Source organism: Bubalus bubalis, chromosome 11 (assembly GCF_019923935.1).
Source record: "Bubalus bubalis isolate 160015118507 breed Murrah chromosome 11, NDDB_SH_1, whole genome shotgun sequence".
Lineage (NCBI taxonomy): Eukaryota > Metazoa > Chordata > Mammalia > Artiodactyla > Bovidae > Bubalus > Bubalus bubalis.
In genome coordinates this window covers 16,251,734-16,279,437 of record NC_059167.1, presented here as the reverse complement: position 1 = coordinate 16,279,437, position 27,704 = coordinate 16,251,734, and the positions used below count along the sequence as shown (strand labels likewise).

Genomic DNA, 27,704 nt, shown 5'->3' with positions numbered 1-27,704 from the left:
TGCCAATTAGCTGCAAATCTGAGTTCCCTAACAAAAGACCAGGTCTGGGGGAAAGCAAATAGGAGACAAGTTTTCTATAACTCACTTTATCCCAAGAACACAACCAGCCTGGGAAATCTACAAATTTCTCTTTATACTGAAAGTCTAGCGAAAAGGGTTGGGAATTAGGGTGGGGGAGTGAGGTGGAGCCAGGCCCCAATGCCCACCCTAGAGCTATCAGAGTCCTGTAAAGTTCTTGTGCAAGGAGATAACTGTTTTTGATGGGTTGAACTGGCCAGAAAGCCTTGGGAGGTTGCCAGAACTGGCTTGAGGCATTTTCCACCAGCCTAGGGCATAGCAGTCAGGGACAGAGGACATAAAGGCCAAGTGGGAGCAGTAACTGGGAGGGGAGCACAGGGAGCCCCACTCTAGGCTCTTTGGTAGGCTCAGGCCTCCCTTTATTCTGGGACTCTGCAACAGGCAGGGCAAGTGGCCTGAGGGCTTCAGAGAACCGGTTAAAGCACTGTCTCTTAAGACTGCTGGAGTCCCTAGCACATGCTCAGGGCTCCGGTACAGGTTGGAGTCATGGAGGATGAAGATCTGAACCAACAGGAGCATGATGGCACCCCTTCTCAGATGTCCCCACTCGAGGCTGAAGCCCGTGGCTACACCCTGTTCAGAGTCTTGGACAGAGAGTTCATGATCAAGGTGAGCAAGCGCCGGTGGGTGGTGGTCCTGGTGTTCAGCTGCTACTCCATGTGCAACGCCTTCCAGTGGATCCAGTACGGCTCCATCAATAACATCTTCATGAACTTCTACGGGGTCAGTGCCTTTGCCATCGACTGGCTGTCCATGTGCTACATGCTGGCCTACATCCCTCTGCTCCTGCCGGTGGCCTGGCTCTTGGAGAAGTTCGGCCTGCGGACCATCGCCCTCACTGGCTCCGCTCTCAACTGCCTGGGGGCCTGGGTGAAGCTGGGCAGCCTGCAGCCGCATCTCTTCCCAGTCACGGTGCTGGGCCAGGTCGTCTGCTCCGTGGCCCAGGTCTTCATCCTGGGTATGCCCTCCCGCATTGCTTCCGTCTGGTTTGGAGATGATGAGGTGTCAACCGCCTGCTCCATAGCTGTCCTCGGCAATCAGGTGGGTGGAGGAGTGGGTGTTCACTGGGGACTGAGTGTTCATTGTACCGAACTGCCCCACTGTGTGAAACCTGTGTTTTCCGACTGCAACAGTGTTTGCAACCCTAGGTGAAGTGTGGCTGAGTCTGACTAAGTGTGACTGAGTGACTGTGTGAGAAAAGTGGGGAGACAGAAGGATGGGCCTTTCCCGTCACCCATGGTATCTCCTCTGCAGGCAGAAAGCCTGCTGTCGCCATCTTTATGATCTCATTGCTCAATTTACTTCACCAGCTTGAACCTGTGAGTTCTATGCTGCTGTTCTTTCTTGGGGAGCAGTTCCTGCACAGAATAGTCAGACTATTCTGTGTCTTAGAGTTTGGCAGATGTTTTTTGCCCGTCCAACCATCTTTCCTCAAGCGCAGCATCTCCCATACCCCGTGGAAAGCAGAGCAGGGCCCTGGTGGCCCTGGTGTTGCTCTCACCTTCCTTACACACAGCTGAGGCCAGGACAGCGGGTCAGAGCCTGGGGCCCAACTCCTTCCCTGGAGGTTAGAGTTGAGTGCAGGAGGATAGAGTAGAACTGCTGCTCTGATTTCCAAGGCCTACAAACCATGGAAAGTCCTGGAAAGCCTTTGTTTTTCCTTCATTCTGAAAGGAGAGTCTTAAATTCTTTGCATCTCCATGAGTTCATGGGCCAGAAAGTTGGGCATGTTATGAACCTGATTTTTTAAATTGTGTTGAAATAGACATATTTGTAATTTTACCCAGTCATACATGTACAATTAATTCAATGGCATTATTTTCACAAGGTTGTATAAGAATTACCAATATATGTACCCAAAACTTTTTTTCTTCATCCCCAACAACTCTATACCGGTTAAATAACAACCTGTCCTTTCCCCCTCCTCCTGCCTCTAGTAAGCTCTTCTACTTTCTATGAATTTGCATGTTCTAGATAATGCATATAACCAAAATCAAATAATATTTGTCTTTTGAGTCTAGCTTACAAACTCTTTTTTTATATGCTGATAAAACTCAAAAACTTATTATAATTATTGTTATTTTAAAAGTTTTGAAATTGTGGGTTATATTAGACTTCCAGGGTGAGACTTCTAGGGAAGGTAAAGGGGAACTGAATGCCAGTTCTGGTTTCTCCTTCATGCAAAGCCCTCACCAAAGATACAGGCAGGTGGGTGAGCTCAGAGGCTGGCCACTCCGGGAAGGAAACTAGACCAGTGCTCCCTCAAATGGTGCCCATTTACCTCACCTGTGGGTCCAGGACAGATGACAGATGCCTGGGCCCTCACCTGGACTTCCCAATCAGATCCTCCAGGGAAGAGGCCAGGCGCCTGTGTTTCCACCTGGCTTCCCAGGCGAGGTTTGTGATCAGACGTGAAATCAGCAGGAGAGAGGAGCTCCGCGCCCTGGGAAGGCGCCCTCCTGCCTGGAGCCGGGTTCCTGTCAGGGCTGGCGTGTCTGTGCTGCTGTAGGAAGGGTCCAGCTCCCAGGGGAGGAGCTGGGAGCTCATTCTCCAGAGTGAGACGGGAGGGTGGGCTTGGGGCAGCGCTTATAATTCTGATTCAGTTGAGGTTCTGAAAATATCCTGGACCCCTGGGGCGTGCGGAGCAGGGTGGTAGAGGCCCTGCAGGTCTGTGAGGTGGAACCACAGCAGAAGCTTCTAACCCTGCTTCTTTGACCTTCAGCTCAGTGCACTGCATGGGAGGAGGCTCTGGTAGCCTGGCCTGACTTCTGTCCTGGCCGTGTTGCCTTGGCAGGCAGTCTTGAGGGCCTGACAATTCTGTGGAATTAAGTCTACGTCTTCAGTTTTCTTCTCCCTTGACCTTCCCACCCAGCCTGTCCCTTAGTAGATTGTGGACCAGGAAGCTCCACACCCTTGTCCCTCCCACAGATACATGAAGTAAACTAGAAAGTGGCTAAAATAGCTTTCTTATGGGAGTTTTTCTAAGACAACAACCAAACATATGCCCAACCAGGAAAAAGCCACGTTCAAAATAATAGAAAACTTGATGGAGGTTTTGCTCACCTTTGCCCTCCCCTCGGAGAAGGCAATGGCAGCCCACTCCAGTACTCTTGCCTGGCAAATCCCATGGACTGGGGAGCCTGGTGGGCTGCAGTCCATGGGGTCACTAAGAGTCAGACAAGACTGAGCGACTTCACTTTCACTTTTCACTTCCATGCATTGGAGAAGGAAATGGCAACCCACTCCAGTGTTCTTGCCTGGAGAATCCCAGGGACAGCGAAGCCTGGTGGGCTTCCGTCTATGGGGTTGCACAGAGTCGGACACGACTGAAGCGACTTAGCAGTAGCAGCCCTCCCCTCTCCCCTATCCTGTGTCTCCCAACACCCCATTCCTTTCTGCAAACCTGACACAGCAGAGCACACCAAATTTATGTTTTACCTAATGGTACTTAAAAAAAAATTTTTTTTTATACAATATAGTTGATTTGCAATGTTGTGTTAGCCCCAGGTGTACAGTAAAGTGACTCCATTATTGATATACATATAGCTACCCTTTTTCGATTATTTCCCAAAATAGGCCATTATAGAGTATTGAGTAGAGTTTTATATAGTAAGTGGTATGAGTTCACTTCAGTTCAATCATTTAGTCATGTCCGACTCTTTGCGACCCCATGAACCGCAGCACACCAGGCCTCCCTGTCCATCACCAACTCCCGGAGTTTACCCAAACTCAAGTCCATCGAGTCGGTGATGCCATCCAACCATCACATCCTCTGTCATCCCCTTCTCCTCCCGCCCTCAATCTTTCCCAGCATCAGGGCCTTTTCAAATGAGTCAGCTCTTTGCATTAGGTAGCCAAAGTATTGGAGTTTCAACTTCAGCATCAGTCCTTCCAATGAACACCCAGGAATGATCTCCTTTAGGATGGACTGGTTGGATCTTCTTGCAGTCCTAGGGACTCTCAAGAGTCTTCTCCAACAACACAGTTCAAAAGAATCAGTTCTTCTGTGCTCAGCTTTCTTTATAGTCCAACTCTCACATCCATACATGACTACTGGAAAAACCATAGCCTTGACTAGACGGACCTTTGTTGACAAAGTAATGTCTCTGCTTTCTAATAGGCTGTCTAGGTTGGTCATAACGTTCCTTCCAAGGAGTAAGCATCTTTCTTTTAATTTCATGGCTGCAATCACCATCTGTAGTGATTTTGGAGCCCAGAAAAATAAAGTCAGCCACTGTTTCCACTGTTTCCCCATCTATTTGCCATGAAGTGATGGGACTGGATGCCATGATCTTAGTTTTCTGAATGTTGAGCTTTAAGCTAACTTTTTCACTCTCCTCTTTCACTTTCATCAAGAGGCTCTTTAGTTCTTCATCACTTTCTGCCATAAGGGTGGTATCATCTGCATATCTGAGGTTATTGATATTTCTCCCAGCAATTTTGATTCCAGCTTGTGCTTCTTCCAGCCAAGTGTTTCTCATGATGTACTCTGCATATAAGTTAAATAAGCAGGGTGACAATATACAGCCTTGACGTACTCCTTTTCCTATTTGGAACCAGTCTGTTGTTCTATGTCCAGTTCTAACTGTTGCTTCCTGACCCGCATACAGGTTTCTCAACAGGCAGGTCAGATGGTCTAGTATTCCCATCTCTTTCAGAATTTTCCACAGTTTATTGTGATGCACACACCTTAAGTGTTATAGTAGGTCCTTATTAGCAATCTATTTTATATATAATGGTATGTATATGTCAATCACAATCTCCCAATTTATCCCTCCACACCCCCACCTTATGTCCTCCTGGTAATCATAAATTTGTTTTCTACACCTTTAACTCTATTTCTGTTTTGTAAATAAGTTCATTTTGTACCCTTTTTGTAGATTCCACATATTGTTATTGTTGTTGTTTAGTCTCTCAGTCATTTCTGACTCTTTGTGACCTCATGGACTGCAGCATACCAGCCTCCTCTGATCTCCATTATCTCCCAAAGTTTGCTCAAATTCATGTCCATTGAGATGGTGATGCTATCTAACCATCTCATCCACTGCCACCGTCTTCTCCTTTTACCTTCAATCTTTCCCAGCATCAGGATCTTTTCAATAAGTTGGCTCCTCTGGTCAGGTGGTCAAAGTATTGGATCTTTGGCTTCAGCATTGTCCTTTCAATGAATATTCAGGACTGATTTCCTTTAGGATCGACTAGTTTAATCTCCTTGGTGTCCAAGGGACTCTTAAGAGTTTTCATCAACACCACAATTTGAAAACATCAATTCTTTGGTGCTCAGCCTTCTTTATAGTCCAAATCTCACATCTGTACATGACTACTGTAAAAAACACAGCTTGAAAATATGGATCTTTGTTAGCAAAATGATGTCTCTGCCTTTTAATACACCGTCTAGGTTTGTCAGAGATTTTTTTTCAAGGAGCAAGCATCTTTTAATTTCACGGCTGCAATCACAGTATGCAGTGGTTTTGGAGCCCAAGAAAAAGAAAATCTGCCACTGCTTCTACTTTTTCCCCTTCTGTTTGTCATGAAGTGATGAGACCAGATGAAATGATCTTAGTTTTTTGAATGTTGAGTTTCAAGCCAGCTTTTTCATTCTCCTCTTTCACCCTCATAAAGAGCTCTTTAGTAGTTCCTCTTCACTTTCTGCCATTAGAGTGGTGTCATCTGTATATCTGAGGTTGCTGCTATTTCTCCCAGCATTCTTGATTCCAGCTTGTGATTCATCCAGCTCAGCATTTCACATGATAAAGTCTGCATATGGGTTTCCCAGGTGACTCAGTAGTAAAGAATCTGCCTGCAATGCAGGAGACATGGCTTCGATCCCTGGGTTGTGAAGTTCCCCTAGAGAAGGAAATGGCAACCCACTCCAGTATTCTTGCCTGGAGAATCCCATGGAGAGAAGAGACTGGCAGGCAAAGAATTGGACATGACTTAGCGACTAAACAGCAGCAACTCAGCATATAAGTTAAATAAGCAGGGATACCACTTTGTGGTACTCCTTTCCCAATTTTGAGCCAGTCAGTTGTTCTATGTAATGATCTAACTGTTGGATTCTTGACCCAGATACAGAATTCTCAGGAGACAGGTAAAGTGGTCTGGTACTCCCATCTCTTTAAGAATTTTCCACAGTTTGTTGTGATCCACACAGTCAAAGCTTTTCATGTAGTCAATGAAGCAAAAGGAGATGTTTTTTCTGAAACTCCCATGTTTTCTGCATGATCCAACAAATGTTGGCAACATGATCTCTGAATCTTCTGCCTCTTCGAAACCCAGCTTGTACATCTGGAAGTTCTTGGTTCTTATACTGCTGAACCTAGCTTGAAAGATTTTGAGCATTCCACATTTAAGAGATATCATAATGATATTTGTTTTTCTCTGTCTAACTTATTTTACTCAGTATGAGAATCTCTAGGTCCATCAGTGTTACTGTAAATGGCATGATTTCATTCTACCTTAGCGATGGGAGTATAGGAACATTGTTCAGTAGTTTGCAGCTAGAGAAGAGCCAGCTTGCATTGAGAACTCCAACTATAATTTTTTCAATAGGGTTGATACCGAGGGGTGTCATGAATGTACATAAGTTGAATTGTGAAGCAAAAGAAAGATCTCTGTGGTGTCTTAAGAGGGAAAACAATCCCTGTTTGTGTTCTAAGAGAGAACGGAAGTTGGGGATTATGATTCTTATTAGGAGTGGGTTAAGTGTGTACTGTCCCCTCTTGGACACTTATACTACTATTGATTCTCTCTGTCTTCTATAGCTTGGAATTGCCCTTGGGTTCTTGGTCCCTGCTGTCTCGGTACCCAACATCGACAACCCTGATGAGCTTGCCTACTATATCAGCATCATGTTCTACGTAACAGCAGGGGTGGCCACTCTGCTTTTCATCCTTGTCATTGTCGGTAAGGTCATTAGCAGATTTAAGGGGTCGGTGAGGATGGAGGGAAGTCCTGCTGACTTGGGTGAGGACCTTATGAACATGACCCTAGAACACCATTCTAGGTACCATGCATTCTATAAAATATATCTACAGAAACTGGAGGCTGGGCTTCTAATGGTCTAAAGACCTTAAAAGCCTTATAGCCTGAGTAGTTGCTGCTCATACAGTGCTAGCTGGTCCTGTGTACTTTGTTAGCTGCTCAGTAAAGTTTAGCTGTAATTCACCAGTTTCTTAGCGTGACCTCATTAGAATTAATGGGCAGCCTACCGATTTCCTTGATGAAACCCCGGTGAGCATTTATGATGTCACAGGCCCTGTGCTGAGTGTGCCTGATCTCACTGACTCTTCAAGTGCCCTAGAGAGGGGGTCCCACTCTCAGTTCACTTAACTAAGGGGAAACTGATACTTGAGGAGAGTGAAGGTATTCAAGATCAGATAGTAAGTGGCAGAGATTGGATTCAAGCCTAAATTGTTTAACTCCATACTCTAAAGTTCTGGAACAAAACAGGATTGACCTACAAACAGTAGTCCTCTCATACGTTCACCTGAAAATACCTGGGGGCCACATTTCTAAAATACTTTTTAAAAAGGTATATAAGATAGGCTTATTATGGAAAAATCTAGAAAATACACACAAAAAAGCATAAAGAAAAGGATCACCATTGTACCAGCTAACCCCAACCAGAAACCTCAAAAACTACTATTAATTTTATATGAATATATATCTAAGCATTGAGATATTTGGTTAATATGATTTATATCCTCTTTTATCATCTGAGTGATATCACACAGGCTGTGATAAATTCAGAAAGAGTGCAGAAGAAGTGTTCATTCTCAGTGAGTCATTTGTCTTTAAAGATTAACCAGCTGTCTCTTAATATCTGAAAATTCCACCACACATGTTTAAGTTTTCCTTCCTCCCTGCCGGCCTCACCTCCACAGTCAAACAGTTTTATGATCACGCACCTCATCCAGCTGTTCTCACTGTCATTCCCTCCCTGGGTCCAAGCTGAGGAGGGGCTGCCTGACGGCTTTTCAAAGCTCACAGGATCTCTTGGATGGAGTTCCTTCTTGCTCCTGGAAAGGTGGGAAGCTGTGAAGCTGTGGCTGAAAACAATCTCAGCCAGAACTGAAGTTTCAAACTGTAATGTAACCCTAGTTGTCAATCCTTGTGTTTGTAGCAAATGAGGGCCTGGTCCTTTGCAGTTGAGATGTGAAGGTAGGACATTTCTACAGCGTGACATTTTACTATTAAACACACACAGTCGTTGAGTAAAAAGAACTGAAAAATCTTATCTGAATTGTGGTTTGCAGTTGGCAAGTCCCTGAGCAAACCCTGCCATTACAGATATTAAAAAACAAAACATTTCTTTCCCTGATTTCTTTCCACTAATAGAAAACTTGGGACCAATTTGTTAGCTCAGCTGGTCAAGAATCTGCCTGCAATGCAGGAAACCCTGGTCTGATTCCTGGGTTGGGAAGATCCCCTGAAGAAGGGATAGGCTACTCACTCCAGTATTTTTGCCTGGAGAATCCCCATGGACAGAGAAGCCTGGTGGGCTGTAGTCCAGGGCACTGCGAAGAGTCAGACACGACTAAGCACAGCACATACACATAATAGAAAGGGAGGTGAACAGGCCAGATAATGGATGAGAGGTTCCCAAAGGTGGTAGGTTGTTCAAGACTATTTCCAGAGAAGGAAGAAGCAGGGCCCAGTAGTCTGGGCTGGAGGGTTGTCTGAGCAGGGGGGGATCATTTGATCTTCAAGTGATTAAACCTCATTTCCAGAGCTTCCTCTAAATGGAGACAGTCTCCCGACCTTTTACAAGTGTTCTTATGGAGTCTGGGGGTGAAGATGGTGCTTCAGCTGGGGGACCAATTTAGGCAGACAGCTGGTTAAACTGATCTGGCCCCCAGAGAACTGGACAGCAGTCAGTGCAGTGAAATGGACTGTACCGGCTGTACTGAAGCTAGAACCTACGGAGAATGGTTTTCCCACTGTCCCTCCCCGGTCCTTCCTATCAGAGCCCCAGTCCTGCAGGAGTGTGTGTTAGTCCTCTGGTTTCTCAAGAGGAAGATGTCCGATTCACACTCTGAGAAACTAGGGAGGGACTCGAGGTCTCTGCAATAGGAACAGCTCCTTCCTTCACTCAGGGAATGTTTATTGGCAGCAGGTGCCAGGCTCTGTGCTCAGCATGGGCAGCCCAGCCCTTTCCCTGGGAGGAGCTCTGGGACTGAGTCCCCATCTGGGCCCACTAATCCCAGAGCCTCAGCTCTCACTTCCTTTCTGTCCACTGGTTACTATGGGATTTTTCAATGCTCTGCCATTTGGTATTTGCCATTTATTACAGGACTCCTTTATCCTTGAGCACTGCCTGAAAAGTCCAATGATCGCAGCTGTCCAAAGGTCATTAAGAAAAAGTAGTCAAAGGACCAGCCCCTCAGCCACAGACAGTGAGATGCAGCTTCAAGAGAGGAGACTCGAGAGGATTTAATCAAAGAGTTAATATTTCCTTTTGGAGTCTGAGCCCCTTCTCAGATGAGGGAGTCAGCTCTTATCCGTGTGTCAGCTCTGCAGGAGTAGGACCAGGGGACTTGCAATGATCTCTGTTTTTTTCCTTTCAGTGTTCAAAGAGAAACCTAAACATCCCTCCAGCAGGGCCCAGTCCCTGAGCTATGCCTTGGTGTCTAGTGATGCTTCGTACTTAAGTTCCATCATCCAACTCTTCAAAAACCTCAACTTTGTGCTGCTAGTCATCACCTATGGTATGATACACGTGTGTCTGGGGTGTACTGGAACTGGGCATTTGAGACGAGAGACCTGATGTTTCTGTGTATCTTACTGTTTCCAGATCCCAAATGTATATGTAAAGTCATCATTTAGGGTTAAACAGAAGAGCCAGCTGTGCCGCAGAGTCTTCTCTGTTCCTTTAAGTTTACCTAGGAAACCATTCCTTCCCCTGTTAAGTCACCTGGCAACATGCCCGCTGACCCTCCAAGTCTTATCCCCCAGTATGTCTGCTGTGAAGCAGTATTAGGTGACCATTTATTGTGCTGTTCTTAGTACATCTTTGGAGAAGGAAATGGCAACCCACTCCAGTACTCTTGCCTGGAAAATTCCATGGATGGAGGAGCCTGGTAGGCTACAGTCCATGGGGTCACAAAGAGTCAGACACGATAAGTCATTTCCAGGTCTGTTTTCCCACAAACTAGGAACTCCCTGAGAGTAGGGATTTATGTCTATTAACCTATATATTTCCTCAGCAGTAGGAGAAATTATAGCCTAGAGCAGGTACTCCAAGCTGACAATTGTTAAATGGGTGATTGAATGAATGTATGGATGGATGTTTACATGAGTCTTACTACGTGAATCATTCCCCAACCAATCCTTCATCTGCTCACTTGGCTCCTTTTTTTACCTGAATGCAAGATAACATCAGGTATGGTAAGAAGCAGATGTGTCCAGGCATGTACTTCAACTAGAAATGTGAAAGAAGAGACCTGATGTATCTGGATTTGGGGCATTTTTATACTAAAAAATTATTTTCCTGAAAGTCAAGTCTAACTGGGTGTACTGCATTGTTGTTTTTATGTTTTTTGTTTATTAGTTTGGCCACACAGCATGTGGGATTTTAGTTCTCTGCCCAGGGATTGAACCCACATCCCTTTTACATTGGAAGGCAGATTTTAACCACTGGACCACCAGGAAAGTTCCTGTTGGGAGTTTTTAAGTCACTGTTTTAATTTCAGAACTTGCAGTTGGTCTGTTCATATTTTCTACTTCTTTCCGGTTCAGTTTCAGAAGGCTGTGTCTTTCTAAGAATTTGTCCATTTCTTCAAGGTTGTCCGTTTATTGGCATATAGTTTTTTATAGTAGTCTCCCTTTGTATTTATGTGGTGTCAGTTTTAACGTCTCCTCTTTCCTTTCTAATTTATGATTTTGTGTTCCTTCCCTTTTTTTCATGATGAATCTAGCTAAAGGTTTATCAATATTGCTTATCTTTTCAAAGAACCAGCTTATAAGTCCCTACTATTATTGTGTTACTGTTGATTTCTCCTTGTATGGCTGTTAGCATTTGCCTTATATATTTGGGTGCCTCTATGTTGAGTGCATATATATATATAATTTTTATATATCCCTTGATCATTATGTAGTGTCCTTCTTTGTATCTTGTAATATTCTTTAAAGTCTATTTTGTCTGATATAAGTATTGCTCTAGCTTTCTCTTGATTTCCATTTGCATGGAATATTTTTTATTTCATTCAGTCCCTTTCAGTTTGTGTGTGTTCCTAGATCTGAAGTGGGTTTCTTATAGACAGCATATATATGGGTCTTCTTTTTGTATCCATTCAGTCAGTCTATGTCTTTTGGTGGGAGCATTTAATCTATTTACATTTAAGGTAATTAACAATGTGAATGTTCTTATTGCCATTTTGTTAATTGTTTAGGATTTGTTTTTGAAAGTCTGTTTTCTTCCCTTTGTCTTTTATTCTCTTCTCTTGTGATTGGATGTCTATCTATAGTGATATGTTTGGGTTGCTGTTTTTGTTCTTGTGTATCTATTATAGGTTTTTGGTTTGTGGTTTTCATAGCTTTTGATAAAGCTCTATATATAAGGGTTGTTTTAAGTTGCTGGTCTTCTGATTTCAAGTGCATTTCCAATATCCTGCATTTGTTTGCTCCTCATGATTGCTGGTTTTGATATCCTATGTGTGTGTGGATTATTTTCTACCTTATGTTAGTCTTTACTAGTGAGCTTCCCCATTTGCAATTTTCTTGATTGTAGTTGCCTTTTCTTTTTTTCCCTGCCTAGAGAATTCCTTTAGGATTTGTTATAACACTGATTTGGTGCTGCTGAATTCTTTTAGCTTTTGCTTATATGTAAAGCTTAATTTCTCTGTCAAATCTGAATGACCTGTCTAGGTAGAGTATTCTTAGTTGTAGGTTATTCCTTTTCATTACTTCAAATATATCTTGCCATTCCCTTCTGGCCAGCAAAGTTTCTGCTGAAAAATCAGCTGATAACCTTATGGGAAAGATTGAGGGCAGGGGAGAAGGGGCAACAGAGGATGAGAGGTTAGATGGTATCACCAACTCAATGGACATGAGTCTGAGCAAACTCCAGGAGACAGTGTAGGACAGGGAAGCCTGGTGTGCTGTAGTCCATGGGGTCACAAAGAGCCGGATATGACTTAGCAACTGAACAATGACAAGCTTATGGGAGTTCCATTGTATGTTATTTGTTGCTTCTCCTTGGTTGCTTTTAATAGTTTCTTTGTCTTTAATTTTGTCAGTTTGATTAATACGTGTCTCTGCATGTTCTCCTTGGGTTTATTTTGTATGGGAGTCTCTCTGCTTCCTGGACTTGAGTGAATGTTTACTTTCTCATATTAGGAAATTTTTGACTATAATCTCTTCAAATATTTTCTCATGCCCTCTATTCTCCTTTTGGACCACTATAATGCAAGTGTTGGAGAAGGCACTGGCACCCCACTCCAGTACTCTCATCTGGAAAATCCCATGGATGGAGGAGCCTGGTAGGCTGCAGTCCATGGGGTTGCTGAGGGTCAGACACGACTGAGCGACTTCACTTTCACTTTCATTCATTGGAGAAGGAAATGGCAACCCACTGCAGCATTCTTGCCTGGAGAATCCCAGGGATGGGGGAGCCTGGTGGGCTGCCGTCTATGGGGCTGCACAGAGCCAGACACGACTCAAGTGACTTAGCAGCAGCAGCAATGCAAGTGTTGGTATGTTTAGTGTTGTCCCAGAAGTCTCTGAGACAGCCCTCATTTCTGTTCATTCTTTTGTCTTCATTCTGTCCCACAGCAGTGATTTCCATCATTCAGTCTCCCACCTCATTTATGTGCTCTTCTGCCTCAGTTATTCTGCTATCGATTCCTCCTAGTGTGTTTTTTATAGCAGTTACTGTGTTGTTCACCTCTGTTTGTTCTTTATATTTCCTAGCTCTTTGTTGAACATCTCTTGTAAGTTCTCAGTCTGTGCCTTCATTCTTTTTCCAAGTTTGGCATTTTTGCAAGAGGAAGTGAGCTCAAGTCCTTCTCCTCTGCCCTCTCTTTTGGAATCGAGAGGCTGCTTTTAGTTTAGATGCTTGCTGCCTCTTCCCTCAATGTGTGCTGGCTGTTATCCCAGTGATATGGGGTGTGCAGTTACAGCAGGCCTTGCGTGCCCCCAGGACAGTGGGCACAGGGCCTGGCGCCTACTCATGGGTCTCCTAGTGGCAATCTGTGCCTGCCCCTGGAGCCCACCAGGACAGTGGTGACTTGTGCTCTCCTTGGACCTCCTGTAAGTGGTGTCCTGTTTCCTGGGCATGCTCACAGGGAAAGAAGCTCTTATGGTGGTCCTGCCCCTCCCCTCATGTGACACCTTGCCTCTCTGGCAAGCCCAAGCATCTAAGTTCACCCTCCTTTGCCGCAGTCACCTATTCAGGCTATTTTCACGCAGCCAACCCTGGACCTCTCCCTGGGTCTGACCTCTGAAGCCTGAGCTTCATCATTCAGTCCCTGCCCAGACCGACGGAGGAGTATCTCAGGCTGGGAGGTGCCGGGAGACGGTGCTGGCCTTCTGTGCCGGTCATTCTCCTTTTTGCCTTTGACAAACCAGTTGCTGTGCCCTCCTCCTGGGCTCAGAAGCTCTTCCTCATCCAGTTTTATCCCCTTCCTGGTGAGGAGGCCTCCCCAGGTGCAGGAACCTTCCCTCCTTCACAGCTCCCTCCTGGGGCAGAGGCCCCACCCTGATTCCTTCTTTGTGGAGGTTTTCTCGTCTTTATGGAAGTCTGGGGGCTTCTGTCAGTGTTCGGTAGCTGTTCTGTGTGATTTGTTCCATTGCAGGTGTGTTTCTAATGTTTTGGTGGGAGAAGATGAGCTCCACGTCCCACTGCTCTACCAGCTTGATCCCCCTCCTGGGCCATCTTCTCACCCCTGTTGGGAAGCCCTTCATTGTCCTTCTCTGAGCACAGCGACTCTCTCCATGGGCCTGTCCTTTACGGGGATCCTGGCAACTATGCCTGTGCATGAGTTACAAACAATAGTGGCTCCTGGGAGGGGTTGATGCAGGGTGGGGGCCATGCCCATGTTTCCCTGCGCTGAGCCATCTGCTTGGGGGCGAAAGAGGATGGCTTCTGAGTGGCTCTGTGGCCTGGGGTCCTGTGGACTGGCTCCAGTGAAGAGGGGTGCCTGAGGCTGCCATCCCTGGGCACCGTGTCCTCTCTTATGTCCTTCTAAGTGGGCCTAATGCCAGGTGTGCCAGTGGCAGTCACGTGAGCCTCAAAATTAGCTGAAATTAAAAAGACCCCTGGTGAGTCTTCCAGAATGACCTCTGTATAATTGTTTCTCAAATCTGAGTGTACCTTTCACATCTATAAAATTGGAAGAGAATATGACCTACTTTATCTTATTAGGACTGTAAGGTATTTAGAAAAGTGTCAAGTACATAAGGACATGCCACTGCCCTCACCACCAGCATCACCACCACCACCACCACCATCACCACCAGCGTAACCACCACCACCACCAGCATCACCATCATCACCACCACCATCACCACCTCAACCACCACCACCATCACCCCCACCCCCATCACCACCAGCATCATGACTACCACCACCACCACCATCACCACCAGCGTCACCACCATCACCACCACCACCACCATCACCACCAGCATCACCACCACCACCACCATCACCCCCATTGCCAGCCCCACCATCACCACCACCACCATCACCACCACCACCATCACCACCAGCATCACCACCACCATCACCATCACCCCCATTGCCAGCCCCACCATCACCACCACCACCATCACCACCACCACCATCACCACCAGCATTACCACCACCATCACCATCACCCCCATTGCCAGCCCCACCATCACCACCACCACCATCACCACCACCATCACCACCACCATCACCATCACCACCACCACCATCACCACCACCACCACCATCACCACCACCATCACCACCATCACCACCAGCATCACCACCACCATCACCATCACCCCCATTGCCAGCCCCACCATCACCACCACCACCACCATCACCCACACCACCACCACCACCAGCATCACCATCACCACCATCACCACCAGCGTAACCACCACCACCACCAGCATAACCACCACCATCACCACCATCACCCCCCACCACCATCACCCCCCACCACCACCACCATCACCACCAGCATCACCATCACCACCCCCATTGCCAGCCCCACCATCACCACCACCACCACCATCACCACCACCATCACCCCCACCACCACCACCACCATCACCCCCATTGCCAGCCCCACCATCACTACCACCACCACCACCATCACCACCAGCATCAGCATCACCACCAGCACCACCATCACCCCCATTGCCAGCCCCACCACCACCACCATCACCATCACCACCATCACCACCAGCATCACCACCAGCACCACCATCACTCCCACTGCCAGCCCCACCATCACCACCACCACCATCACCACCAGCATCACCACCACCACCACCATCACTCCCATTGCCAGCCCCACCATCACTACCTCTGCCACCATCACCATCACCACCAGCGTCACTAACACCACCACCACCATCACCATCACCACCACCACCACCACCGTCACCACCACCACCCCAACCACCGCCATCACCACCACCACCAGCATCACCACCACCACCATCACCACCACCATCACCCCCAAGACCACCAGCAGCACCACCACCACCCCCATTGCCAGCCCCACCATCACCACCACCACCACCATCACCATCACCACCAGCGTCACTAACACCACCACCACCATCACCATCACCACCACCACCACCACCGTCACCACCACAATCACCATCACCACCACCACCCCAACCACCACCATCACCACCACCACCAGCACCACCACCCCCACAACCACCACCATCACCCCCATTGCCAGCCCCACCATCACCACCACCACCACCATCACCACCATCACCACCAGCATCACCATCACCATCATCACCACCACCATCACCACCACCACCACCACCACCAGCATCACCAGCATCACCATCACCATCATCACCACCACCATCACCACCACCACCACCAGCATCACCAGCATCACCATCACCACCAGCACCACCAACATCATCACCACCACCACCATCACCACAACCACCACCACCATCACCACCAGCACCACCAACATCATCACCACCACCTATCACCACCACCACCACCCCCACCACCACCACCACCATCACCACCAGCACCACCAACATCATCACCATCACCACCACCATCACCATCAGTTCCTGAGGCTGCCCTGCCTGGGCACCGGGTCCTGTCTTACATCTTTCTAAGTGGACCCAATGCCAAGTGTGCCAGTGGTAGTCGTGTGAGCGTCACCACAATCATAACCATTATCATGAAGGGAGGGTAGGAGGCCCTTTTCTTTGGATCAGTTTTAGTCTCATCTTAGTTACACAGTCACTATATGGTTTTGGACAAATGGCCTCATTCTCTAATGACACCAATTACTAAAATGTATTCTAGGTGCTCCATTTACTTGATGGATGAATCAATGAATCAGGAGCATCAACTAGATGTTCTTTAGGGTCCTTTCTGATTTCAAATATAGGATTTTGGGTGATATGGAATCTGAGACGAGAGTTGAAAGAGGGATGTTGAAAAGAGGTGACAATCTACCTGCAGAGGGAATGTTGTCAGGGGTCAGAGGTCTGGAGCATTCTTTAGGGGGCATAGGTCATCAGGAGGAGGTGGAAAGGTGTCCAGTAGTTAAACTGAACCCTTAGGTCAGGCCAACCCTTAAGAGGGATGTAGACAGTTCTGACTGGGAGTAATATGTACTTTCTGGAACCTGGGTTTCCAGGACAGAGCTAAAGGGATGAGTCGGCAATGCTGTGTGGTTAAGAAGAGATTAAAGTGATTACTTTTGTTTGTTTTGGCACATTTCTTCTTCTCTGAGGGCACCACTCTCACTGCAAGGAGGTGAGCATTTCTGACCTCTCACCTCTGGGGGCAGAAGTCAGCCATGGCCCCAGCAGGAGAACGCCCCTAATGCTGTGTTTCTCCCTGCCTCCTTCAGGTCTGAATGCTGGTGCTTTTTATGCCTTGTGCACCCTGCTGAATCGCATGGTGATCTTCCACTACCCGGTAAGGGTGTTCCCCAAACCTGCTGGGTCCTGAGAGAAGGCCATCTTTAGTCTGGGCAGGAGCTGGGGAGGCAGCATGCTATGGTGTGAGCTCCAGGATTTGGAGGGAGGTGGCTCTGGGGCTCAGCCCTACCGCCAATAGAACTCAGATGTGTGATAAACTGGTTTACGGTCTCTTAGCTCTCATTTTCTTTTCTCAGAAGAAGCCTAATTACTTATTGAAAGATTAGTTGAGGCTTAGAAAGTAAATGCTAAGATATATATGTGTAAGGTACATAACGTGGTGCCGGACAACATAGGAGGCAAACACATACACACAGACTCGCAGCTGAAACATCTCAGTTGTGAAATGGGGACAAGGTTTGATTTTAAACGCTTAGTGGCTCAACAGAAAGCCTGTTGCAAATGTTTCCAGAACCAGGGAGGGTTGGGAATGGGACTCTGAGTATTTAGAATCAAGAATCCAAGGCCCAGGCCTCCTTTTAAAAATCAAGGGTCTCATGCTTGTGGGAGCATGGGCCACTGTGCGTTGAGTGTTCCACTGTTGGAGGGTGACAGCTCTGAGTTCGAATCCTACCTCTGCACTTAATAAAGGCCCCATGACCTTGGGCTAGTGGGCTAATCTCACTGTGCCTCAGAGTCTTCATATGAGTATATGGGGATTATTGATTCCTAACCATATGGTGGGGAATTCGGAGAATTAAATGAGATGATGATATAAAAATCCCCAGCATGGCTGTCTGGCTTCTAAAAACACTTTAAATATATATAATTATTATCTTTCTATCCCTTTGGCACTGATAGCTGGAAAAAAAATCTAAGTATGGAATCTTTGGATATATATATATATATATATATACAGTTTTTCCATCTTAGAGATGGGAATAATGACCAAGGTTTCCTATAAAGATTATATTTTTAAAAATCTATCTAAAAGTGGTTCTAGGGTAGAATTTATTTTCCCCCAGGATTCAGTATGATCCACACACATCCAGGGTTATATTATGTTGGGAGGAGCAATTATTCTAGGATTCTGTCCCCGCTGGAAGCTTCTTACAGGTCATCTTGTTCTAATACTTTCTGAGAACTGGCTCTAATGTCACGCCAGCTACTTGCCTTTACTCCTTTGGCTGATGGTGACTGCACCCCATCAGATGTCTTGTTCCATCCTTGAGTGATCCTTGGGGCTGTGGTTTTTCCAGGAGGAAGGTGTGATAGTTGGAAGAATCGGCCTGACCATTGCTGTTGCAGGAATGCTTGGGACTGTGATCTCAAGCATCTGGCTGGATAGGACCAAAACCTACAAGTAAGTGACTCTTCCTCTTGGACTGAATTGGAGACTGTGTTATGAAATGACATGTTCATTAGGAACATGGCTCCGAGGATGTGATTGCAGCAGCTGGGGTCTGAGTGGTCAAGGAGGCAGTTTAGATGTATCTTCTTGGAGGCTCAGTTTCCTCATTTATAAAATGAGGGAAGCAGTGCCTTCCCTGTGGGGACCATAGGAAGATTAGAGATAGAGGATGTCAGGCCTTTCTGAGTTCCATCCAAGTAGATCATGGAAGAAGCAGAGGAAGGAGAAAAGAAACATAGAAAAGGATCAGCAGTTGGACATATGTGGAAACGCCAAAGAGTGGGGATGAGAAGGTAGTTCCATTGCCAGGTTTCCATGGCTCCTTCATGGACCCCATGGGGTTAACCAGGGTGCTCTGTGCTTCCAACAGTTTTCAGTGTATTACCTTGCAATTGCTTCCACGTCATTGGTAAATACTGTGATATGGTTTAGTCCTGATTACCCAGTGCATTTCTAAGAGCCACTAAAATTTTAGTGGATTGCAGGCTAATCGGAGAAGGCAATGGCACCCTACTCCAGTACTCTTTTGCCTGGAAAATCCTATGGGCACAGGAGCCTGGTAGGCTTCAGTCCATGGGGTCACTAAGAGTCAGACACGACTGAGCGACTTCACTTTCACGTTTCACTTTCATGAATTGGAGAAGGAAATGGCAACCCACTCCAGTGTCCTTTCCTGGAAAATCCCATGGGCGGAGGAGCCTGGTAGGCTTCAGTCCATGAGGTCACTAAGAGTCGGACACGACTGAGCGACCTCACTTTCAATTTTCACTTTCGTGCATTGGAGAAGGAAATGGCAACCCACTCCAATGTTCTTTCTTGGAGTATCCCAGGGACGGGGGAGCCTGGTGAGCTGCCATCTATGCCATCTGTGTGACTCTATGTCACACAGAGTCGGACACGACTGAAGCGACTTAGCAGCAGCAGCAGCCAGGACACTTACTAAAAACACAGATCCCTGGGTTCCACCCTCATGGATGTCAATTCAGTAGGGGAGTCTGCATTTAAAAATTAACCCAAATGCCTTGATTCAGTAGCCAGCCTTGGAGAAAGTGCTCTGGAAACAGAGGCTCAACTTGTGTCTGTCCCGTGCTCCTCATCCACTGGGTGCTCAGTTAATGCTGCTCAGTGGGGCAGCTGCCTGGGCTGTCCTGCGCTGAGCAGGGCAGTATTCTGGGCTGCTTTGTCAAGGCCTCCAAAGTTCCCAGTGTCTGGAGGCGACAGATAGAGGCAGACCTGTTCTCTGCACACAAACCCTCTTCTGTGAGGCTCTGGTCAGACCAGGGCTCCCTCTGGCTGCCCTCGGCAAAGGACAACTGAGGCCCTCCCTGGGGATGTGGCTGCCTGGCTGGACACAAGGAGGAGCCCGGCCGGACTTAATTACTACTGGTGGAGCTGGGCTACTGCCTCCTTTCTGCCATATGCCAATTGCTTGCTTCAAGCAGTGAGGACTGGCCACCCTTGAACCAGGGAATAGCAGCATTTCTCTTCCAGGCTTGCTCTGTGGCAACAGAAAGGAGGGATTGAAATGTTGGCGGGGCCGGGATGTGGGCAACCAGATGATTCAGATGAACCAGAAAAGACAGTGAAAGGCTGGGAGGACACTGCAGAGTCTAGCTGACACGGTTCCTAGTGGCATTTGATGTCCGCATCCTGCAATCAGCATGGACATTCTTCTTTCCGCTCCACTACTTGGGCAGAGAAAGGGTGGGGGAGCTCTGTCATCTGGGCATTTTGGTGCCTGTTCCTTCTCCCTGAGGCTCTCAGGTGGGTCCCCTTTGGTTTGGAGACGGAAATTGGATGGTCAGGTCCATTTATGTCTGGCTGAGGCTACAGATAGTTTTGCAGACAGGCTAGTGGTTTGAGAAGAAGCTGTGTGTAAAGACATATGGCAAAAGGTGAGCTTGTGTGGTCAGCAAGGGAGATGGGTGTCCATGGGGCTGGGTTGTGCAGCGGGAGGGCCTGGATGCGGGGAGCAGGGTGAGAAGAGATGAAGGCCCTCTGACCTCAGCAGCTGCTCTGAAGACCCAGGAGGGAGGTGTGTCCTTCAGAGGCTGTTGCTCTTTTCCAAAGACTAACAGGGTATTAGTATTCCTGTGTAGGGGAGTAGAAAGAGCACAGATTTCCAATCCCAGCTCTGGGTTCAAACCTTAGCTATGCGGTTACTGCGTGCATGACTTTGGATATGTAACCTGAGCTTCATGTTTCCTCTTTGGTCACATTCAGGATAGTTGTACAGACTTGTCTTGCACACCCTTTGTAAGAGTTGAATGAAATACTAACTGCATGTAAAGTGCTTAAGAGAATCTCTGGCATCCAACAAGTGCAATATTAGTTTGACGTAAGCACAGTATACACCTGCCAGCCACCCCACCTTGTTTCTGGCTTCAGCAGAAATGAGGGCAGGCTCTGAGCTTTCGTGGTCTGAGTCCTGATGCTCGTGGCCAGAGCGCACAAGGAGGTGCCTTGTGCGTCCCTGACCTCAGTCAGGAGGACAGGGAGAGGGGGCTGGTCCCAGTGCAGGAGTCAGGGCCACAGCGGTCCTGAGGGGCAACCTGGGGGAGAGATGCGTGGAGGGGCACAGGCATGGTGAGCCCGAAACGGAAGCCAGCACTGATGGGCCTTCTGAGGGACCAGCAGAGGGACACGCTCCCGGGACGGGGCGCAGCTTTCTCCCTTGGGCTTTGGAATCAGGGGCTAGTTCAGGGCTGGAGACTGTTCTCTCAGCTGCACTGTCAGGAGTGGAGGAGTTCAGATTCAGCAGGAAAAGCTGTGCTGCACGTGTGCAGGTGGCAAGAGGAAGGACTCAGAGACGACAGAGACTCTCACAGTCAGGTCCCTGCCCGCCAGTGTCTGGGGGTCGGGGGGCGATGCAGACAAGCAGAATGGGCTTCTTGGTCCTGTGACCACTGCCACCTGACCACAGCTGGTGTGTGCCCCTGTTTTTTTTTTTTTTTTGGTGAAGGAGAAGGAGACGAAAGAGCTGTGCCCTTCTTTTATGTAGGTAGGATGTGTCAAGTCCAGGTGCAGAGTGATCTTGTTGAGAGGGGTCTACAGCAGAACACACATGCCTCAAGATGGCTTCATACTGTCTTGGTCTGACCCTTGGTAGCTCTGAGCACAAGAACTATTTGTGTGATCATGGGTCTTCTGTCCACTAACCACATAGACACCGTGTCCATGTGAGTAGATGTCCTAGCACACAGCAGAGGACTTGACATATAGTAGGTGCCCGAAGGATGGGAGGGAGGGAGGGTGGGAGGGAGGAAGGAAAGATCTTGGTGAAGTCTGTGGGCCATCGCTTAGAGCCTTCACCTCTCTTTGTAGGGAGACCACCCTGGTACTCTACATCATGACTCTGGTGGGCATGGCGGGGTACACAGGGACCTTGAACCTGGGACACCTGTGGATAGTATACATCGCTGCTGGGATAATTGGGTAAGTTTCACCTCTCACCTGCTTAACTGGAAAGCACCACCGCATGGCTCCTAAAGCTCTGACCTCCTAGAAGCAATAGGAGTCCCTCTGCAGCCTCTCACTGACCTCCAGAAAGACGCAAATGGTGGCCAGAGGTCATGTTCACCTGTCAGATTTCAGAAGGCTCCCTGGGGGCTTCCAGGCCCATGCATGCTGATGAGATGGACCGTGTCCTTCACAAATCTCTAGGACGCTAGGAAATGTCCTGTCTTTATGAACTCTGCCTGGGACAACAAGGGGCCACAGAAAGCACACGGGTCTGGGAATCAAAAAGGGTGGGTCCTAATGTCACTTATGCCAGGGACTATCTGAAACCCCAGGCATGTCACATAACTGCTCTGAGACCCAGAAGATAAGAGTGGCCTGCCATATGTATGCAGGTGTTAGAAGTCATGAGAATGATTACAGATGTGAAAGCAGCAGAAGGTGTGGTGCATATGTCAGATCACAGAACTGGCATTTTCTAGACCTGTTATATGAGAAAGAACCTGTCCACAGGGATCTCTGCTCATTGTCACCTCCCAATTATTTTTCATGCGCTATACATGACTGTGTGTGTGTGTGAGAGAGAGAGAGAGAGATATTGAGTCCTGCTTTGCTGGCACCTCTCTGAAGGACACTCAAGACTCTGAGCCCCTCCTCTTGAGTCCCAGAGAGCCATGGAGAAGCTGGTCAATATCTAGGGACTTCCCCTGCCAGCCCAGGGCTGTGAACCCATCACACAGCAGTTCTCAGCTGAGGGCTGAACACTCCAGGCATCCCAACCCTCCTGTAAATGCTGGCCCTGTCTAACTGATGGTTGGATGCAGAAGGAACAGGGATCCCCAAAGGGCCACTGAGAAAATAGCCTCAGCTCCTTTCTGGCCTGCAAGGGTCCCTGTTTCCTTGGCCTGGCCGGGTTTTCAAGGGCCTGGAATGTCTTGATGGGAAGAAAGACAACAGGCAAAGCCGTACGGAGTTGTACGGAGGAGATGGGTTCCTGTCCTCCTTGTTCCGGAAGTCCTCCATCACCTTGTTTCTGTGATCTGGTCGTCAGCTTCTCCATAACCGGCTATCTCACTCTGGGGTTTGAGTTTGCCGTGGAGCTGACATACCCGGAATCAGAAGTTGTGTCGTCTGGCCTCCTCAATGTGTCTGCCCAGGTAGGCCTCTCGTTGGGTGGTGGCCTTGAAGCTGTGAGTCTGGGTTCCCTGCTGGGCTCAGCGGGTGCAGGCGCTGCATAAGGCAGCTCAGCTCCCTGTGGGCTGCGTGGCTGGGCCCCTGTTTCCTGTCTTCTCCGTGTCTTTGCAGGTATTCGGGATCATCTTCACCATCTCCCAGGGCCAGATTATCGACAACTATGGAACCATGCCTGGGAACATCTTCCTGTGTGTCTTCCTGACCCTTGGAGCAGTGCTCACTAGTGAGTCAGGGTCTCAGGACAAAGTGATGCTCTGACTGCACCTGAGTTTACGCTGTTGGCAGATTCAGACCCCTGTGTCCTGACTGATCACACAGATCCGGGACACTGGTGCAGTGGTGCAAAGCGGAGGGCTCGTGAGGAAGTATCTTTGGGAGGCATGAGCATGGGCTTTGCCCCCACCCTACCCACAATAGACCCTTGTTGGAACCCTGCACTGTGACACTGACCTCCATAGCCCTTGACCTTGGGCAAGGGGACAGCCTCTGGGAGCCCCACTTTCCTAATCTGTAGAATGGAGATGGCTGTGAGGCTTGGAGCACTGTGTGCAAACTCCCTGCAAATATCAGGGGTCTATGCATGGAGGCCAGTGTCGTCACTGGCTTCTTCCTGTCCGGCACAGCAGTGGTTCCCAGGCTCTGTCAAGCTGGCTGGTGGAACCTCCAGATACCTGGAAGCTCTGAAGGAGGTGGGATACCCGTGACCCTTAGGAGAGTTAAGGGCTCCCTCTCGTGGATGAGCTTGACCATTGCTTTGCTTGATAACTCGCCCTTTTTGTCCTCCCTTGATCTTAGCATTCACTAAGGCAGATCTCCGGAGGCAGAGGCTCCTGAGAATGTGAGTATGTGGGAGCTGCTGGGCTGAGATGTGGGCACAGACTTTGCTGAGGCTGTGGCATTGGGGGGAAGCGGGGGGAGCACCCGGGGGACTGGTGGCTGTGAGAGCCGCTCAGCGTCACACACGTGGAGGCAAAGGGTTTCCTCCGTGGGGCTCAGCCCCACTTTTCTGCTGCCCTCTCCGGGTTTTTCTGCCACTTCCTTCCCTGCTCCTGGCCTCCCTGCTCTGGCCCCCAGAGCTGGTCCCTGCGTCAGTCTACAGAGCAGCACCCACCCCGGGGTCCTGAGACAAGTCCCGAGGCCCCGGCTCCTCTCCTCTCAGCCTCGATTGGTGACTGGGGAGGAAGGCTGGGGGTTGGCTCCATCGCCCCATCATGGTGGTGGTCTCCAGGCAGTGGCTCTCCTGGCATGTGACTGCCCCCCAGGCAGTGCCAGGGGATGGAGAGACCAGTGGGTTGCCAGCAAGGCTCTATAAGGACAAGTCAGGAAGCAGGCATTGATGGTGAAAGGGGAGAGGACCAGGAGTTTGATCCAGAACAGAAAAGTGCTTCCCAATTGCGCTAATGGGCTACGGAGTATTTTAATCAAACTGTTAGGTTTCAAGTCTGAGCCAGGATGAAAGGAATTTTCAGCTTTAAGAAGGAGCATAGTAGGATATATTCCTTTAAAAACAGAAGAAAAGACCTAAAGCTTATTACAGAGGTAATACATGTTTCTTTGTAAAATAACTAAAAAATATGGAAAAGTATAAAAATTTAAGGGTCACCTGTAATAGCATCAGCTAGAGATGAGGTGCTGTTATTTTTGCATTTCTTATATATGTTCGTGTCCACATATAATAGTGTACATAGCTGTATTTTTTAATAGAAATGGAATCTTGTTCTATGTGCTTTTTTTTTTAACTTGTTGCCAGCGCTTTATCAGTTCATTAGTTTCTTACAATACACTTTTCCCCCCACTTGCAGCATACCTTTAATGACTGCACAATGTTCTAAGAACTGCACATGGATAAACACAATTTAACAGTTTTCTTGTCCAGGAACATTAAGGTTGTTTCTAAATTTTGATTTTAAACAATACTGTGATCAGTGTCCCAGAAGCTGGATCTTTGGGCCTGTTCTTGAGCAAAGTATTTCCTTGAGTAACGGGTCAGTGGCCATGCCCATGTTTAAGACCTTGATGTGTATTACTCAGCTGTCCTCTAGAAAGGTGCTGTCAACGCTACTTGTTTACCCTGCTCTCAGAGTATGTAAGGTCCAAACTGACGTATTTACCAGTTTGAAAAATCTTTGCCAATTTCCACAAGAAAAATTAAATCTGAAACAGGTATATTTAGTCCTTTTGATGATCGGATGCTAATCGTTAGGTCTTTGTCCTCTGATCTCAAGCTCTGGAGTTGGCAGCGGGCAGCAGGGAGCAGGTGGGGGGAGGCGCCTGGGACAGGACATTCAGTGGGGCACAGGGAATGCCTGAGACAGGAGTGGTCTCCTCAGGAGCCTGTGAGAACCCTGGCATCACCCCTGTGGAGATGGTCTGGGCCCTGTGCCACAGATGAGGACATGTGATTTGGGACACTTTGGTGAATAGATTGTGAGCCTGGGTAAAAGATGCCTGTGATAACAGGATGGATTCTAGTAAAAATGTTTCAATTTGAAATGTGACCCATTGTGTGAAGTGATACAAATTTTGCTATATTTACTTTATAATCTGTGTTTCCCTTTCAGATTTAGGGAAATGGAAGTCCTGGGCTGATGTTTGCAGCAACCAGAGATAATTTAGTAAGTAACATCTTACTCATTTCCCTGTGTGTTTCCTGTGGGTACACTGTGCATTGGGCTTTCTACTCTGCTTGTTTCCTTAGGAGAGTCTGACAACCTTTCTACACTGCTGCCCCCAACCCCACGTCTCCATGTACGCATGTCCATTTCCTCCTGTTTCCTACTTAGGTCATCCCACATTTCCCTGTCACACAGGCGGATCCTTGTCCCCGTGGGCCAGGTTTGTTATCCAGCAGGCGGTGAGGGCTCAGTCCTGTGCGTGTGGACCGTGGGAAGCAGTGCGAGTTGGGCCAGGAGGCCAGTGGGTGCAGCCTCACGGGGCTGTCCTGGATGCACCCTGCGTCCGCACCTCCCTCGCACCTGGGGCGCCGGGTGGGACGGGGGTCAGAGGCACATGGGGCTGGTCCCAGGGGAGTCAGGGCTGTCAGAGGGCGTCCTGAAGGAGCCATCATTTCCCCACTGAGGTGGCGGGTGTGAGTGGGACCTGCAGACCGTCCCAGGACTTCAGTCTCAGCGCCAGGGGACGACAGGGCAGGGAGCGCATCGGGCCAGAGCTGCGCTTTCTGATCAGTGAGGTGGGTCATTGGCAGAAAGAGCCAGAACTTCCAGTTGGTCAGGACTGACGCTAATGATGACAATCTGTGTTTGGGTTTCCATTTTTCTTCCAGTTGGTAGTTCTCGGCCCCAGAGACACTAAGCCCTATTTATCTGTGACTTCAAGGTGATGGCGCTGAAGGAGGCGGGTGTGTGTGCATGAGTGTGTCAGAGACAGGAGGTGGTGTGAGTGGTAGAAGGTGGCTGCTGAGTGAGGCCTCCTGAGTGAGGGCTTCTCAGGGATGAGGCCGAGCTGGTGCCAACAAGTTAGCAAGATGGAGAACCAGATGCTGGATCTCCTGCTGTTGCCTCTGCCACAGGCTGCCCTGGGCGTCGTGGCGGGTGAAGTGCCATTTGTCCAGCTGAAGTGGCCTGCATGTGCTCCACCAGCCTCAATGGTCATAGCTGTGTGGGGCTCGGCCTGTGCTTGAGGCCTTGTTGGGAGCGAGATGAGCCCCTGAGGGAAGAAGCAAAGTGTTCCTAAAACAGCAGACAGACGCCCAAGTTGGCAGTTAGTACTTAGGGGCCTCAGAGCATAATCTTCAGGGCATATTAATCCCACCCAGCTAACAAGTGTGACCCTGAAGAACTTCTAATTCTGAGCCATCGTCCCCAAGAAATCTGATGACAAACAGACCCAAGTCTCTTCTTCTCTGGGGGAGCTATATTACTATATACATACTTTGAGCCATACTGCATCCTGTCTTTGTAACAGTTCACTGTGCGTCTGTTCCATACATGTGGTAACCATGCTCCTCACCTGGGAGCTGCCCCTGACCGGGGGCAGTCAGCACTCCTGAGGAGGGGGCAGACCTGGCCCATCCACAGCCACATGGGTGTCCATCCAGGTGGGGCGAGGCTGTCAGAAGGGGAGGAGGGTGACCGGAGCTCAGTGGCACTCACAGTGAGATGGTCCCTGAGGCTGTGGTGACCCCGAAGGCTGACCTTTTCGCTCCTCCTTCGCTCCTGTCGTGATGATGTGTGTGTCTAGGGAGCACCGTGGTTGACCAGAGCCCCTGTCCTTGTCCTTGTTCAGTCGGGGATGCTGAGTGCCTGGGACTCTGGTCTTCCTCCCGGATTCCAGATATACAGGCAGGCAGATACTCAGCAGGGTGGAGTCCCTACCTCCTCACCCCAAGGGCTGTCCCCTTGTCTGTCTTGTAGAAACCCCAGGAGGGGGAGGTGGAGGAGGACAGCAAGAGCAGCAAAGCCCCCACCACTGTCCAGGAGGAGCATTTCTGAGAGAGGGCAGAGGAGCAACTCTGGGGACTCGGACCACCCCCACCTCTCCAGCC

At 48.6% G+C, this 27,704-nt stretch overlaps 1 protein-coding gene across 1 annotated transcript; it reads left to right on the top strand.

Annotated features, from left to right (window-relative positions):
* On the top strand, positions 1-27,704 carry LOC102412567 (feline leukemia virus subgroup C receptor-related protein 2-like). Its single transcript, XM_045162021.1, has 10 exons — positions 1-1,119; positions 6,843-6,984; positions 9,648-9,788; positions 17,127-17,194; positions 18,396-18,499; positions 21,872-21,982; positions 23,058-23,423; positions 23,996-24,038; positions 25,762-25,815; positions 27,574-27,704. The coding sequence occupies exons 1-7, from the start codon at positions 535-537 to the stop codon at positions 23,242-23,244; spliced, it is 1,338 nt and encodes a 445-aa protein (XP_045017956.1). The 5' UTR covers positions 1-534; the 3' UTR covers positions 23,245-23,423; positions 23,996-24,038; positions 25,762-25,815; positions 27,574-27,704.

Excerpts from the sequence above, each read along its gene's own strand:
- LOC102412567 (XM_045162021.1), top strand. The coding sequence starts at position 535 with ATGCTCAGGGCTCCGGTACAGGTTGGAGTCATGGAGGATGAAGATCTG. Across the intron at positions 6,985-9,647 it reads TTTCATCCTTGTCATTGTCG|TGTTCAAAGAGAAACCTAAA; the intron begins GTAAGGTCATTA and ends TTTTCCTTTCAG. Across the intron at positions 9,789-17,126 it reads GCTGCTAGTCATCACCTATG|GTCTGAATGCTGGTGCTTTT; the intron begins GTATGATACACG and ends TGCCTCCTTCAG.